Raw genomic sequence first — 15,235 nt, forward strand, 5'->3', positions numbered from 1 at the left:
GGCAGATATCTATTTACTGGAAACATACCTGTGAATTAACATACCAATATACTAAAAACCTTCAAGAATAAATATAACATGCTACAGAATCTGAAACAGAATTTTAAATGCCAAAGTCGTTTACATCTAGGCTGACATTTTGCTACTCTATTTTCTTTGTCTCTGTGGGAACTTAGCTTGCTACAGGGAAAGAAAAGAAGTTTTATACCTCGCAGTTCTTCAAAAGAGAATGTTCTCCCCTGAGATAATGAACTACTACTTAATGATCTGGCCACAGAAAATGTCGGCAGTTTCGTTTTCATGAGTAAACACATCTGTGAAGAAGTTGTGAATTTTCCAGTTTCAAACGCATATCAGAGACCTAAATAAATGAAACATGTTTCTTGCCATACAAAGCACATTTTTCCCACTAAGCAGTCAAATCACACAGTTTACATGTTATGCTAATGCATTTTCTGCATGTATTTATAAATGTAGTGGGTAAAATGATCCAAAACAGCACATGAGAAATAAAATGTGCCTAGAAATGACACAATTATTGTCCAGGCGTAACTATTCAGAAAATGTGTGTTTTCTTTTCACTGAGTACTTATAATTATAAAGGGCTAAAGGGTACAATATTTTTACTGAGAGGACACATTTAAAGAGCGCCCTGCATGAATGCTTAAATTAGTCAACAACAAAAGTTCAAAATTAATGAGCTAACAGATCAACTTAAGAAGTTAGAAAAAAATTAGAATAAATGCAAACTAATTCAAAAAATAATGAAGATGAGGGCAGTCATTTATTGAACTAAAAAAAAAGGTAGAGACTATCGATAAAACTAAAACATCTTTATTTGAAAAGTTACACAAAGGACAGATGCCTGATGAGCTTGTTCAAGATGGCAAATAACTAAGAATTCATGAACTAAAGAATAAATAATATTATAAGGAAAGTGATTAATAAGTTCAGATTCAACAAGATTAACATAATATTACAATGCTATATTATGATAGCATAATAGATAATAAATTAATGTATTTATATTCTTTTTAATGTATTTATATTCTAATAATGTAAAATAACTAATATTTAAAATAATTAAAATATTTAAAATAACTATTTTAAATAAAATAAAATATTAAAATAACTAAAATAAATAATATTTAAAATAACTAAATATTTAAAATAACTAATGTATTTAAATTCCAATAATGTAAAATCTTACATGAACTAGGAATATATAGATGAGAGAATCTCAAAATGACTCAGAAACCTTGATAAAACTTACATAAAAATATTAAATCAGTAATTTGTAATTTTACTTTCAGTCATTGTCATGGCCAGGTGTTTTTTGGGCAAATTGAGGTACCATATCAACAGATAAATCATTGTAATCAGACCCTTCAAAACAATTTTAAAAAGCAGGACATTCCCCCAACTCATTAAATGAGGTTAGTATAATCTTAACGTCATGGTATGGCAAGGACAGGATAAGGAAAAAAGAAAACCAGTAAGGTAACCTCATAAACATACATGCAGAAATCCTAGACATAAGCTTGGAATAATAAATTGGAGTATTTAAAAATTATATGATAGTGGGGCTGCCACTGTGGCATAGCAGGTAAAGCCACTGTCTGCAGTGCCAGCATCTCATATGGGCACTGGTTTGGAGTTCGGCTGCTCCACTTCTGATCCAGCTCTCTGCTATGGAAAAGCAGCAGAAGACGACCCAAGTCCTTGTGCCGTGCCACTCACATAGGAGATCTGGAGGGAGCTCCTGGCTCCTGGCATTGGATCAGCCAACTGCAGCCATTGCGCCATTTGGGGAATAAACCACCAGAGGGATGACCTCTCTCTATATATATCTCACTGCCTCTGCATCTTTTTAGCTTTGCCTTTCAAATAAATAACCAAGTAAATATTTAAAAAATGATATTGTACCAAATGGCTTTATCCTGAATAGTAAAGAGTGTATCAACAAAGAAAATCTACAAATATAATTTATCATATAGATAAACTTTTTTAAATGTACAGAACGATCTCTTTGATGCAAGAAAAACTCACTTGATAAAATTGAGCTCATGTTAATGATCTAAAAAAAGAAGAAAATAAACTGAACTCTACACACATTATGATGGGTCTTATCACTCAATAATCTGTGTCATTTAAAAGGTTCTTTAAAATGGTATAAATATCAGATGAGATGCATCATCCTAGTTTGGATCCAGAGTTGAATAAAACAACTGTAAATAATGTATTATTGACAATTATGAAAATTTGAATGTGGACTGCATTTAATATGCTTATTGATATAGAAAGATAGCAATCATTACATAAAATTGACTATAAAATAGCATCACAATAATATCTTTCAAAATACTTTGAGAGCCACTACACTTGGAAAACATTGATTTGTCAAGATACATACACATGAATATTCATGATGGCATTGTTCTTAACACCATTCAAATCTAAAAACAATCTACTGACATGAAACACCGCAATGAATGAATTATTGTGAGGACAACAAGAATAAGTCTTGAGAATTTACAGAGATTATAGAGTATGATTGCAATTTTGAAGCACAAAAACAATAAAAACTAAACAACATACTGTTTAGGTATTATATGTGTGTGTGTGTGTGTGTGTGTGTGTGTGATAAAACAAAGTAAGCCATAAACAAAAATTCAAGATAGTGGATGCCCCAGGACTGAAGCCAGGCATTGGAATAAGTAGAGCACCCAGTGTTATAATCGCACTTATACTGCTTCATCTTTTATTTGTCAAATGTTCATTTTGTTATTATGCTTCTTCAGTCAAGCTTTCTTTATAAATAAATATTCTATTATGTACAGCATTACAAATATAAAAAAGACATTTAGGAGACTTCTGCAGAAGATAATATGAAATAGTTACATTGGCCAATATGATGATCTCTCAGTCACTAACATTATAGGCTATGGTTTAAGCTATAGTGAATCTTTTTTTTTTCTAAGTCATTTTTCTGAGGGATGATTGACATACAAAAAGCTATTTGTGTGTATATATATATTATAAATGTATCTATAATATATTTAATGTATGTATAATATATGTATACACATATATATGTGTATATAAACATAATGCTATAACGAAGAGTGTAGAGATAAGTACAAAAAATTGACCCATCACCAAAATTTTTTTAAAGATTTATTTAGTTATTTGAAAGTCAGAGTTACACAGAGAGAGAAGAAGAGGCAGAGAGAGAGAGAGAGAGAGGTCTTCCATCCGCTGGTTCACTCCCCAATTGGCCGCAACTGCTGCAGCTGCATGGATCTGAAGCAGGAGCCAGAGCTTCTTCCAGGTCTCCCACAGGGGTCAGGGACCCAAGGACTTGGGTCATCTTCTACTGTTTTCCCAGGCCATAGCAGAGAGCTTGATTGAAAGTAGAGCAGCCAGGACAGGAACTGGAGTCCATATGGGATGCCGGCACTGCAGCAGGTGGCTTTACCCACTATGCCACAGCATCGGCCCCCTTATTTCTTATTAATGGACAGGATTATTGCCATCAATGAAAATGATTACCCATGGAACCTTAGCTAGTGGACTCATCCATTGTGCTTCATTGTGGCAAGTCAGGAGTCATTCCCCACAATAACTTCTGTTTAACAATAACAAAATTTGAGGCAACTTATTTACATTAGTTCTGGGACAATATGTAGAATGTTCTCTCACATACTTTCATGACATTTATACAACACAATCTTTGACTTTATGCAATAGTGATAGACATTGAACACTGGCTGAGCCCTAGATACATCCAGCTCAAGGCTGCACTCTGATAGTGACACCTAAGATGATTTACATACAAAGAAAAGTGTTCCCTCCTGTGTTTAGACTGTTACCTCCTAAAATGTGTTTTATGAAAGTCAATTAGGAGTTAAGATAAGGCAGGATCTGTCTGTCTTTTGGTCCTCTGCTGTATGTCTAATACCAAGCACAGTGACTAACACATCACAAGCATAAAATAAGTATTGACTGGATAGTGTAAGATTTAATATGAATTTTCAATAGAAACAGGCTAGTGGTCGTATATGGAGCCATTGTATTTAATGGAACACATTGATCATCGCAGAATACAAGGCTGAAGAAAGGACAGAAACCCAGCTGGAGCTAGACTTTATTGCTGGCTGCCTAACTAAACTGTGAGGATTTTAAGTAGATAATGAGAGGACATTTCAAAACTGGACACATGGAAAATGGAATTAAAAGATATATTTATTTTAGTACAAAAATGAAATCTGTGCATAGTTTTTTCAAAATATGCATTTTGGTCAGTGCTTTCGAGACCCTTAATGTGCATGGATCTCAAAAATGTTTGACCCCAAATAAACTTTTTTTTATTTCATATTCCACAAACTATGTGAAGTATATTCCAAGAATATAAGATGTATCTTAAATTCAATGTGTCTGGACACCTCTCCCCTTACTGTCTTGGAAGACAAATCTTCCACAGAACATACCTTGGAGACATTGAGCTAAACTACATGTCTTACTGAAGGTAGAGGTTACTGAAAGGGGATGGTGGATGGTAGAAAGAGTTATTACCATTCTTTGTCTAACTAATGGTGTTCTTACTACATTGTCTCTGAGGAGAAATCCCACATTCCCTGTCAGTGATTTTTTAAGATTTCTGTCAGATGTGGTATCAAAATGATGTATAATCATTTTCACAGCTGTATGTGGAGAAGGTTTTCCATTCATTCAACTGTTCTGTTATTGACAGTGTTCAACTGATGTTTTCCTCCTGCAAGAAGAGAAGGAATGTCTATATTCTTAATCAGTCCCTTTTCTAGTATAATTGCACTGCACTGAAGGATGCTTTTCTCTTTTGAAACATTGCATCAAATAATACCTTTTGGGACCCTACTTTTTACTTCCTCCTTTCTTTTTTTAGAATGGAACCAATCTACAGCAAAGGAAAAAAAATGTCTTGATATCAGATCATCAAAGTTTTCCTGATGGGCAATAATGGTAAAACAACAGACTCCAGAAACTACTATGAATCATGGTGGGGAAAAATTCTTTCCTGCATAGATCATAATACAAAGGATCTTGCAAAAGTTCATGAAAAATATGTCTTATAAAAAAATTTCATGGATTTCAAATATTTTCACATCAAAATAAACATATTTCAATTCAAATTTTATACAAACATGTTGAATTATGCTTATGTGTTCCCTTTAAGTCAAAAGACCTTAAGCAAAATAGTAACATGTAATAGCAAGCATTACAGTAGCTAAAATATGTTTATATATAGCAAGCATTACACTTGGTAAGATATATATATATATATATAGCAAGCATTAAAATAGCTTGTGTGTATATATATATATATGCATATGACTGGGTCCATTAGATTAATTCATTATTGATAATCTATTCCTCTATGTAATCTTAATTTCTAATATTCATATGGTATGAATCAAAATTTATTTTCTAGGTTTGTCCTCTGATTTCTTCCTTGCCTTTATTCTATTGTCCTCTGCACCAGGCAAAAGATGGCAGTCAACTCTGAAAGCTTCATTTCACAGATTTTTATATCAGTGCTCTTGCAGCAGGACAAGCCAGTGAGAGGTGTTGCTGAAATCGTGGAGGAACTGAGGGAGAGAGAGGCCTCAGTTCCTCTTCCCACTTCCTCTCTGCCTCCAGTGGCAATTTGATAGCATCATGCCCCTTCACAACTCCAACTCCAAAAGGTCAGCCCAATCATGCTTATAGCTACTGTGGGTATATCACCAGCTCCTGGACTCCAGTAATACCTTTGCCTTCACTTTGCCCCTTTAGTTAACGGTTGATATCAGCTTCCAACATTTGCTCATCGCTGGGTTGGCTCAATACTCCCCACTGCCTTCTCAACTCCCTCTTGGCACCACTACTCCTTCTGCTGGAAACACTTAGAGAAGCTGCCTTTTCATTCTTTGAGCCCAAACTAACATTTTATGTATTTTAAGAGAATTAATAACTATGCATATTTAAAGGTGGGGAAGCCTTTTCACTGTTTAAAATCAAGTAAGACACAAATGTGAACAGGAAAGGTCATAAACCCTATCTTCAAGATGTTTCCCACCTTTCCCTTATGGGTCTTTCCTAATGGTATCTGAAAAAGAAACATCCACCATAGTGGAAAGACAAAACTTTAATTCAGTGTCCTATATGGAGATTATTTTACTCTTTTTCCAAGAAAAACTCTTGTACTGAGTATAGTAACCAGTTTAAATTGGAACCCATACCCAAGACACAAATTTCCAACTGAACAGGAAGAAAACAAGTGCTAGTGTTCACAGTAATTTCCAATTGGAGACACATTGTCTTGATTGAATGAAATATTCCATGTGAACAATGCTTCCCTCATACACCATTAACATGAAACAAACACACCTTATAAACAGAAACAGAAATTCTAGAGAGACATGCACTAAATGTGTGGCCCTTCGCATCACTCAATCCAGGCTGAGGTGAGCAGCATCCACCTGCAGGCTATGAAAAGTCATAGTATAGAATGAGAACACCTGGACATCAGTGAGTTCCTTTCTACAAATAGTTATTTGGCCTCTAGGGTAGCTAAGGAATATTCTGCTCGCTGGTTGTTGAAAACTGATCCTGAGTCATTACAATGAATAGGATCAAACAATCTCTTTAAAGAAATAAAAATGAGAAACAACACTAATCAAGGGAAGATACTGACTGAGCAAACCTCAAGAATAATATTTCCCTTAGCAAAATTCATTCCCAAATGTCTTCTTTTTTATAACTTTTAGTTTATAATTCCTGGATAAACATAATCTAGGCTTTCCTATGGAATTTATTATAGTGATAAAATCTTTCTTTTTTCTTCCTCTATGTATTCAGTTTTTATTATTTAGGATAATTTTAGGATAATTTTGAATATGAATCCATCCCTGATTTTAATTTTTAAAAAATATTTGATAATTTTCCATAATCACTATCAATGCAACAATAAACATCCTTATATTTACATCCTAGAAAAATAGAAAATTTAAAATAGCAAAATCTAGGATCATAAACCACAACGTGAACATTAATTGTAGAATCTTTTGGTTGAATGGATCCACTTAACCCTATAAACACTTTTGAAAGTGTTATTAGTCATCTGGCACTTTGGGTGCACTATGATTTATTACTTCAACAGTCACCGATATCTAACAGATGCTTTAAAAGTATTTTAATACCCACAGCAGACACTGTTTGTGACCTGCCCATGTTGCTTCATGTGCACCATTTCAGTGTACCAATTACAAGAATGTGCTTTTCTTTGTTTATGGGTTTTTCCCTGAACACTAGAAGGTATTTTCTTATTCTTGTGCCAACTCTGAAAGACCAGGGAATTCTCAGACCCCAAGAGCAGCCCTCAACCAAAGAACACTTCTTTCCTGGGTGGCCTAAGTATAAGGAATGTATTAACAGTCTCCACTGGGATGAGAAGTAGCAGTGCAAGGTGTGTTTTGCAGGAAAATGTACCCTTTACTGTCTGTCTTCGCTACACTATCTCATTCCTTACTCACTTCTCAGTGTGTGCTTTACAGTCAAATGATTATCTGTATTTATACAAAAAACCGTGTCTTAGGGCTGTGTTAGAGGAACCCCAACTGAGAAAAATCAAATTAATTATCAGCTCTCTAGGGGAATGTCTGCCAATCCACATAAACTGAATCACCCTCATGAATATTTTCTAGGGAAGACCAAGTGCATAGCTGCTTCCCTGATAAAGCCACAATGATTAATGAAGAAAACAATTACAGCAACCCTTACCTCTCTGTGCTCAGCTTCCCCACATTTCCAGTCTGTCTGGCTTATCTAATCAGGACATCTTTAGACATAACATAAAAGACCCAATACTGAAAAGTAAGATGACAGAGTGCCTTGAAATTCAGGCCATCATTATCTTCATGTTGTAATTATAATTATCTGTGCTCTCATACTGACCAGGTTTACTTCTTCATTTACTAGCTTGCCATTTAAGATACTAGTGAATTATTAAAAGATTATATCCTTTCCCAGCCATTATTATGATGCTATTTTTGCTCCTCTGACTATAGAGAACTAACATCAAAATTAGATGCAAATTAGAGCCAATTTAGCAAACTTTTTAGAATCTCATGCAGGGAACTGTGAAATGGCTTGATAAAAGTATATTTATTCTTTTTGAGTCATGGCATGATTTTGCTGTTTTCAGTGGAAAATATGTTATCTTTCCATATACAGTTTTGCAGTTGATTTTAATAGACTTTGCACAAGATATACTGGATTCCAAAATTAAGAATTTGTGTATATCAAGATCATGCTTCTATTGTTAGCTTCTCAGCTTCTTCATTACTTAACATCTTTTCCATACCACAGGGCATTACATGGCACAATAAAGAGTATTTAATTCCTGTAAGAGTTAACTTTTCATTTGTGACCAGACTACATGTTAGGTTTAGGCAAATGAAAGAAACAAAATAATAGCTTAATGAGAGAAATAATTAATAATCTATTTCCACTACTTTCAACAAAACTCAAGCAAGGTTTGAATTAAGAAAGTATTATCTGATTGAAAAGAAAATCATAAAGATGGTAAACCAATGAGTACACTTTGCCTAAAGTCCTCATTGGTCAAAGAGAGAAATTATATCATTTCCACAGAGTGCTATGAATTTTAGGAAAGATGCCATTACACCATTTATGAACAATTCCAAGCAAAGAAAGCATTATTATGAGCGTAAAATAAAGACAACATGGGAACTTTAAAGACATTTAATCATGCTGCTGTCCTTGAATAGTGTTTTCATACCCTCAGTACTAGAAAGGAGGCAGAAGCACAAAGTCTGGGTAAAATGAGAATAGGCACACTGTATTAACAGGGTGAATAGACAATTCCTACACTGTCAAGAGAAACTCACGTTGCTAAACTTCAACTTAAGGGGTTGCTTAAATGCATGACCTTATGGAAATTTAATATGTTATGGTTCATCTGAACTTGTCAGCTGGCCCCAAGCTGCAATAATCAACTTTTCAATGTCAGACTCATTTACTCCACGAAGAATCCTAAAATAGCCATTTTCTCCCCATGACTTTCCCCAGGAATTGGCAGCGATCTGCAGAAAAACAAAAAGTGAAAAAGTTGAGAATCCTACTTAAGCATTTTTAATCTTATCTATTAAAACACAAGCTTTAAATGCTTTGGACTTATTATTGTTTACATGAACTTCCAAAATTTTTGCACCAATTTTTTTCTTTTAATTCCTTCTTCTGTGAGCTTTTTGAAGGACCCTCTTCCTTATTAAGAACCTAAATATTTTCTAAGTAACAGCCATATTGTTTATAAGCTAAATTATTATGTGTTAAGATTCAGCTACATTAATCTGCAATATATGTGCATATTGTCAACAGCCAGAATTGGTGTGACTCTTCTACATTCCCTATTGTACAAAGGTAAGGTGACACACAAACCATCGATTCAGAGTGTCTACAATGGGAACAGACTGTGCTGGGCACTAGAAGTCCAGGGATAAATAATATATTATTCTGTGTTCTGAGAATTTACAGTCTAACAAAGAATGGCCAACACAAGCCCAGTGCCATTGTAGAGACCTGCACAAGGTGTATTGAAGGCAGATGGGGGCATCACACTTGTTTAGATATTTCAGGAAAGATGTTATGGAAGAGGTGCCACGTGACAGTCATATAAAGCCTGAGCATGAATTCCTCAGATAAATTAAAGAAAAGAGACTCAGGGAAAAGAAAACGATGAAAGCAGAAACATCAAAGCAAGAAGCAGTATGAAGTAGTGAAATGAATCAATGAAATTATTATAAGTAGATCTTAAGACAGAAGCAAGTGGATAAATTCTGAGGCTGGAAGGGAAGGGAAGAACATCCAAACAGAGAAAATAATAAAGATGACAGCAAGTCACTAAGTTGCATCTAACAGGAAAGCAAGGAGGGCAAATGTATTTTGATTACGTTACTCCATAAAATCTGAGATAGGTGGATTTAAGAGACTAGAGACAAGAGGCAGGGAGACTAGAAAATAATTCAGTTAGATAATTTAACTAAGGCAGGGAACAGAGGTAAAAAAAAGCAAGAAATCTTCAGAAAATAAAATCAACAGGATTCAGAAGGTAATCGTTTCTTTTGCTTTTCAAAATATGAGATTGTTAGGAACCTGGGGCAAGTGTAGAATGGGTTCTGGATTTAAAGCTTGAGTAAGTGCATTCTGAAACCAAAACCTTAATGTGGTGCACACAGAGTATCAGGAAGGTCAAAAGGGTCAACAGAAGGAAGTTAATAGACCAAGGAAACTTGCAGCAGAAAAGTCCAGCTAATTGAAGACTTCACACAGCTCCCACTCTTGCCTCACATTCAGCCTACACTGAGCTGTAAAACGAGAAGTTTCCTCTGGCATGATCTAGACTGATAATCCCCAGGCATGTGGCATGCTATTGAGCTTTCAGTGTTTTCTGTCACACAAGAGATGAGCAGATTCCCTCAACATCAGAAATTGTCATGACAACATTAGCTTTAAGCAATAGCTGATTATCAGCAACATTTCTTTTTCAGATTTGGATCTTTGCCTCCTTAATCAGCCCTAATACCTTAAAGGAGCACTCTCAAAGCTTTGTCTAAAATTATGACTTCAATGCACTACTTCAAAGAACTGAACATAAGGTAGCAAAAAGTGTATGAGAGTTTTAGCAACAATTAAACTAAATTACAATTTCCATATTTCCTACTCTCTCTGCCTTCTCTCTCTCCCTCCTTTCTCCCTCCTCCCCAACACCCCAACAAGGCCTAAGAAGTCAAATAATATGCATTTTTAGGAAAATTAGTGCTTTATGCTCTAGAAACTTTAAGGTCTTGACATTTTAAGTTCCTGAAGCCGTGATTTACAGCATTGTACCTACATTCATTTGGATGTATGACAATGATTATAACCCATAATTTCATTCTTAGATATTTGGTAAATATAGGAAAGACATGTAAAGATTTTTATAAGCAAACCCATAATATATGTGCTAATAAGAGTTAACCACAGGTTAGCAAGAAACACAACAAAATAATCAAGAATGGACTTTGCAACTTAAAACTAATAATGGCACTTCAGGATATGAATTTTGAGTATCAGTCTTATACTTCTTAATCTTATTTCTTCCATTTCCTTACCTATTTTGTTTACTTCCTCCAAATGCCTGGATTCGCCTGTATTTAATTATCAAGGTGGCAATATAGAGAAGGAAATTTCTGAAGTGTTACATTTTATCTTTTCCCTGAAGATATATGATTTAGTTACATGGGAAAAGTGTATTAATATTGTGTGTACACTTTATTGAATTTACATATGTGTTTATGAAATTTATGCCTGTGTAATGTCACTTAGATCAAGATTTTCATTAAGCTAAGTGAAATAAGCCAATGACAAATATCACATTTTCTCTCATATTTGGATGAAATATTCTTTTCTTTTTTCTTCCTTTATTATATATACAGGGTATTAAAATGTGTGGATGTCATATTATTTGGCATATAGATTGATGTAAATTTTGTCTTCACTAAATATATAACCTACCTAATAATAAACCCTTCTGTCCTCAATTAAAGAGCATTGTTATTAACTCCAAGTTATGTGATAGTAACATCCCTGTTTTCAAGAAAATAGTATGTATGTATATCTGTAGAATATCTACATATGAGGTGAATATGACAAAATATAAAAATTATTAAATCTATATCATATATAAATATAATCTTAAAAATCACCTATAGTATCTCCAGAAGGTTTACAACATTCCTTTCCCACCAACATCCACCATCTTCTCTCTCATCATTTTTTTTCCTGTAATTGATCTTTATAATAGTAGATATAGGAAAAATGCAGTACTCTTTTGTGTCTGACTTCTTTCACTCAAAATATTGTCCCTGTGATTAATCATGTTGTGGCATGTATTAGCAATGCATTCATTTTATTACTGTGTATTTTCATTGAATATGAATCTCACAGTTTATTTTTACCATTTTCTTCTTAATAAATATGATAAGTATGAACATTTGTTCCATCTACACATTTATGAGTACTATAAGAGTTGCACTTACTTAATATCATCACTTGCATTTTGTTAATAAATCCTTTTAGCTTTAGTCAATACAGTCTGTATGTAATGGTATCTAATTGTGAATTTAATTTGCATTTCCTAGTAACATGGTCAATTTTAATATGTCTGTTGAGTTTCTCTTTCTGAGGTGCCTTTTCAATAATTTTGTTCAATATTTTATTGAATTTTTTATCTTCTTATATATCTCTAAGAATTTTTATGTATTTTACATATGATTCCTTGCCAGGTATTTTTCTAGATTGATAGATAGATAACAGCTATTTTCACAGTCTGTGGCTTGCCTTTTTAAAACTTATAATGTTATATTTTGAAGATTTATTTTTATTTTTATGTATTTGACAGAGTTATAGACAGTGAGAGAGACAGAGAGAAAGGTGTTCCATGCGATGGTTCACCCCCCAAATGGCCGCAATGGCCGGAGCTACACCGATGTGAAGCCAGACGCCAGGTGCCTCTTCCTGGTCTCCCATGCCGGTGCAGGGGCCCAAGCACTTGGGCCATCCTCCACTGCCCTCCCATGCCACAGCAGAGAGCTGGTCTGGAAGAGGAGCAACCGAGACTAGAACCCAGTGCCCATATGGGATGCTGGTGCCACAGGCGGAGGATTAACCTAGTTCGCCATGGCGCCGGCCCCGTAATGTTATATTTTGAATATTTGTTTTAATTTTAACCTAGTCTGATTTTTTTCTTATAAAGCTCATTTTGTGTCCAGTTTAAGATAACTTTGTCTCATTGATATCATTAACATATTTGCTTATGTTTTTGTCAAGAAGTTCTATTATTGTTGCAAGTACATTGAAATTCTCTACTGAAATTCTTTTTTTGTCCATATCTTCCTTTATAATTTTGTGACGATTATTTTAAGGCACACATCTAAAGTATAATCTATTGTTATTGCTTCTACTAAAAGTTTCCCCTAGATTACTACTCACATTTTTACCATTTTTGTCTTTTACTTTTAAAATATATGCTGGATATTTTTTGTAATAATTATAGAGATTGTCATTGTTTTTCAGAAAAGAAAGCTAGCCCTATTTTTCCAGAGAGGTATGATGAAGAATTTGTCACTTCAATGTAGTCAAGAATTTATTTAAGTCTGCACCTGCTTTCAATATGTCCAGAGTTGTATCTACTGTATCTATTGTGTCTGTGTCTGTTTATCTGGAATTTTGTTCTAGGCCCTGCATTGCTACAGAAGAATTTACTCTGCCTTTCCAGCTCTCCCCCTTAGCTCCTCACTCTATTCCAGCACTCACCAAATATCTCATGAGAAGAAAGGACTATATGTTTTAAGTTCCTCTAAAATTCCAATCTAGCTGGATTTCTTTTTCTCCTTGAGTTTTTCTCTACCTATTACAAACCCAATCCTCAGCTGGCCTCAGACCTACCAAATGTTCCCAGGTTTGAAACTCATCTTTGGATTCAATTCGAAAACACAAGTTTGGGGAATTCTGTTCTTTTCCACATACTCAGTGAAATTTATGGTTTGCTGCTATCTATTATATTTTACTTAGTAGTTGAAGCCATTCTATTATATTTATTATAAAATACACCTGTGCTGTATATTTAGGAACGTCCATTATAATTATAGGGAAATAACATTTCCCTGGATTTCTCAGTGTGTATGCAAAATGTCCTGGCCTTCTGAAACACATACACACAAAAGGAAATAATACAAAGATAAGAAATTATTACATTCACCTCTCTCTTAAGTATTTCAGCATTCGCACATCAAAAGAATTGGATCTTAAGCACTGGCCTGCTTAACTGATCTGATCTGAATAGATAGTAGAACTTCTCCCATCTCCCTAAGAGGGTCAAAGAGCTACAGCAAATACAGGATCCAATATTAAGCTCCAAAGTGCCAGAGTACAGGAACATTTTCTCCCTTGGAATTCATGTGCAAAAAGACATGAAATCCAACATTTAGAGACATTATATGGTGTTTATTTGGCCCTGAAAAGAAATTTTTATATTCCTAAAAGTTAGGTTCAGAACACAGAACCCTTTCCATCTCACATTAATGAAATAGAATAGTTTTTTTCTTTTATTTCAAGAAAAAAGGAATCTGCCTGTCTTTCTCCTGTGTATAGTTGGAGAAAATCCATTGTTCTCTTCTTTGTCCCTCATTTATTAGATATAAACCACTACCTATGTAGAACATTTAGTTTTTTTTTTTTTTTTTTTTTTTTTTTTTTTGGACAGGCAGAGTTAGACAGTGAGACTGAGAGAGAGAGAGAGAGAGAGAGAGAGAAAGGTCTTCCTTCTGTTGGTTCACCCCCCAATGGCCGCTACAGCCTGCACACTGCGCCGAACCGAAGCCGGGAGCTAGGTGCTTCCTCCTGGTCTCCCATGTGGGTGCACAGCCCAAGGTCTTGGGCCATCCTCCACTGCCTTCCCGGGCAACAGCAGAGAGCTGGACTGGAGGAGGAGCAACCGGGACAGAATCCTGCGCCCCAACCAGGACTAGAGTCCAGGGTACCGGCGCCACAGGCAGAGGATTGGCCTAGTGAGCCGTGGTGCAGGCCTCCATTAGCTATTATAATATCATCCATGTTGTGACACTGGTGTGTTAATCTGTTGATCTGACTGTATCAATTAAAAACTCTTTACTTCTGACCCTGATCTGACCGTTCATAATTCTTTACAAAACAGTTTGACTTACTTAAAGATTTCATTTTTAAATCAAATTGTTATTAAGTTTTATACAGAATGAGTTTTTTTTTAGTGACTTGAATATTTTTATTCATAAAATTATTCACTCACTCATGCAATGGATATTATTTATGTTTTGACTGTGTACCTGTCACTGTATTTTGTCCTTGGAATACATTGATAGATAAGGTAAATATGGTTTTAGCACAAGGTGAATATGCATGCATATGTGTATATGTGAATATATGTTTGTGTACATGTAGTGGAGACAAAAAGTCAATCAAAATGTACAATTTAATATAATGTCATAAATTTCACACAATGGAATATTACTAAGCTATAAAAAGAATGAAATAATGTAATTTGGAGCAAAATAAATGGAACTGGAGGATACCATGTTGAATGAAATACGCCAGACACAGCAAGACCAGTATTGAATGT

General features: G+C 34.6%; 1 protein-coding gene across 1 annotated transcript in view; it reads right to left on the minus strand.

Moving 5' to 3' along the window:
• Positions 1-8,769: 8,769 nt before the first annotated feature.
• Positions 8,770-15,235, minus strand: part of TINAG (tubulointerstitial nephritis antigen) — a gene marked incomplete at its 5' end in the record, with an annotated part of 114,602 nt that continues 108,136 nt past the window's right edge. The window contains 1 exon segment of the mRNA NM_001082786.1: positions 8,770-9,125. Within this exon segment, the coding sequence (NP_001076255.1) occupies positions 8,991-9,125 (135 nt within the window). The 3' untranslated portion in view covers positions 8,770-8,990.

This window comes from Oryctolagus cuniculus, chromosome 5, assembly GCF_051225735.1.
Source record: "Oryctolagus cuniculus isolate XC-2025 breed Fujian yellow rabbit chromosome 5, ASM5122573v1, whole genome shotgun sequence".
NCBI classification, from domain to species: domain Eukaryota; kingdom Metazoa; phylum Chordata; class Mammalia; order Lagomorpha; family Leporidae; genus Oryctolagus; species Oryctolagus cuniculus.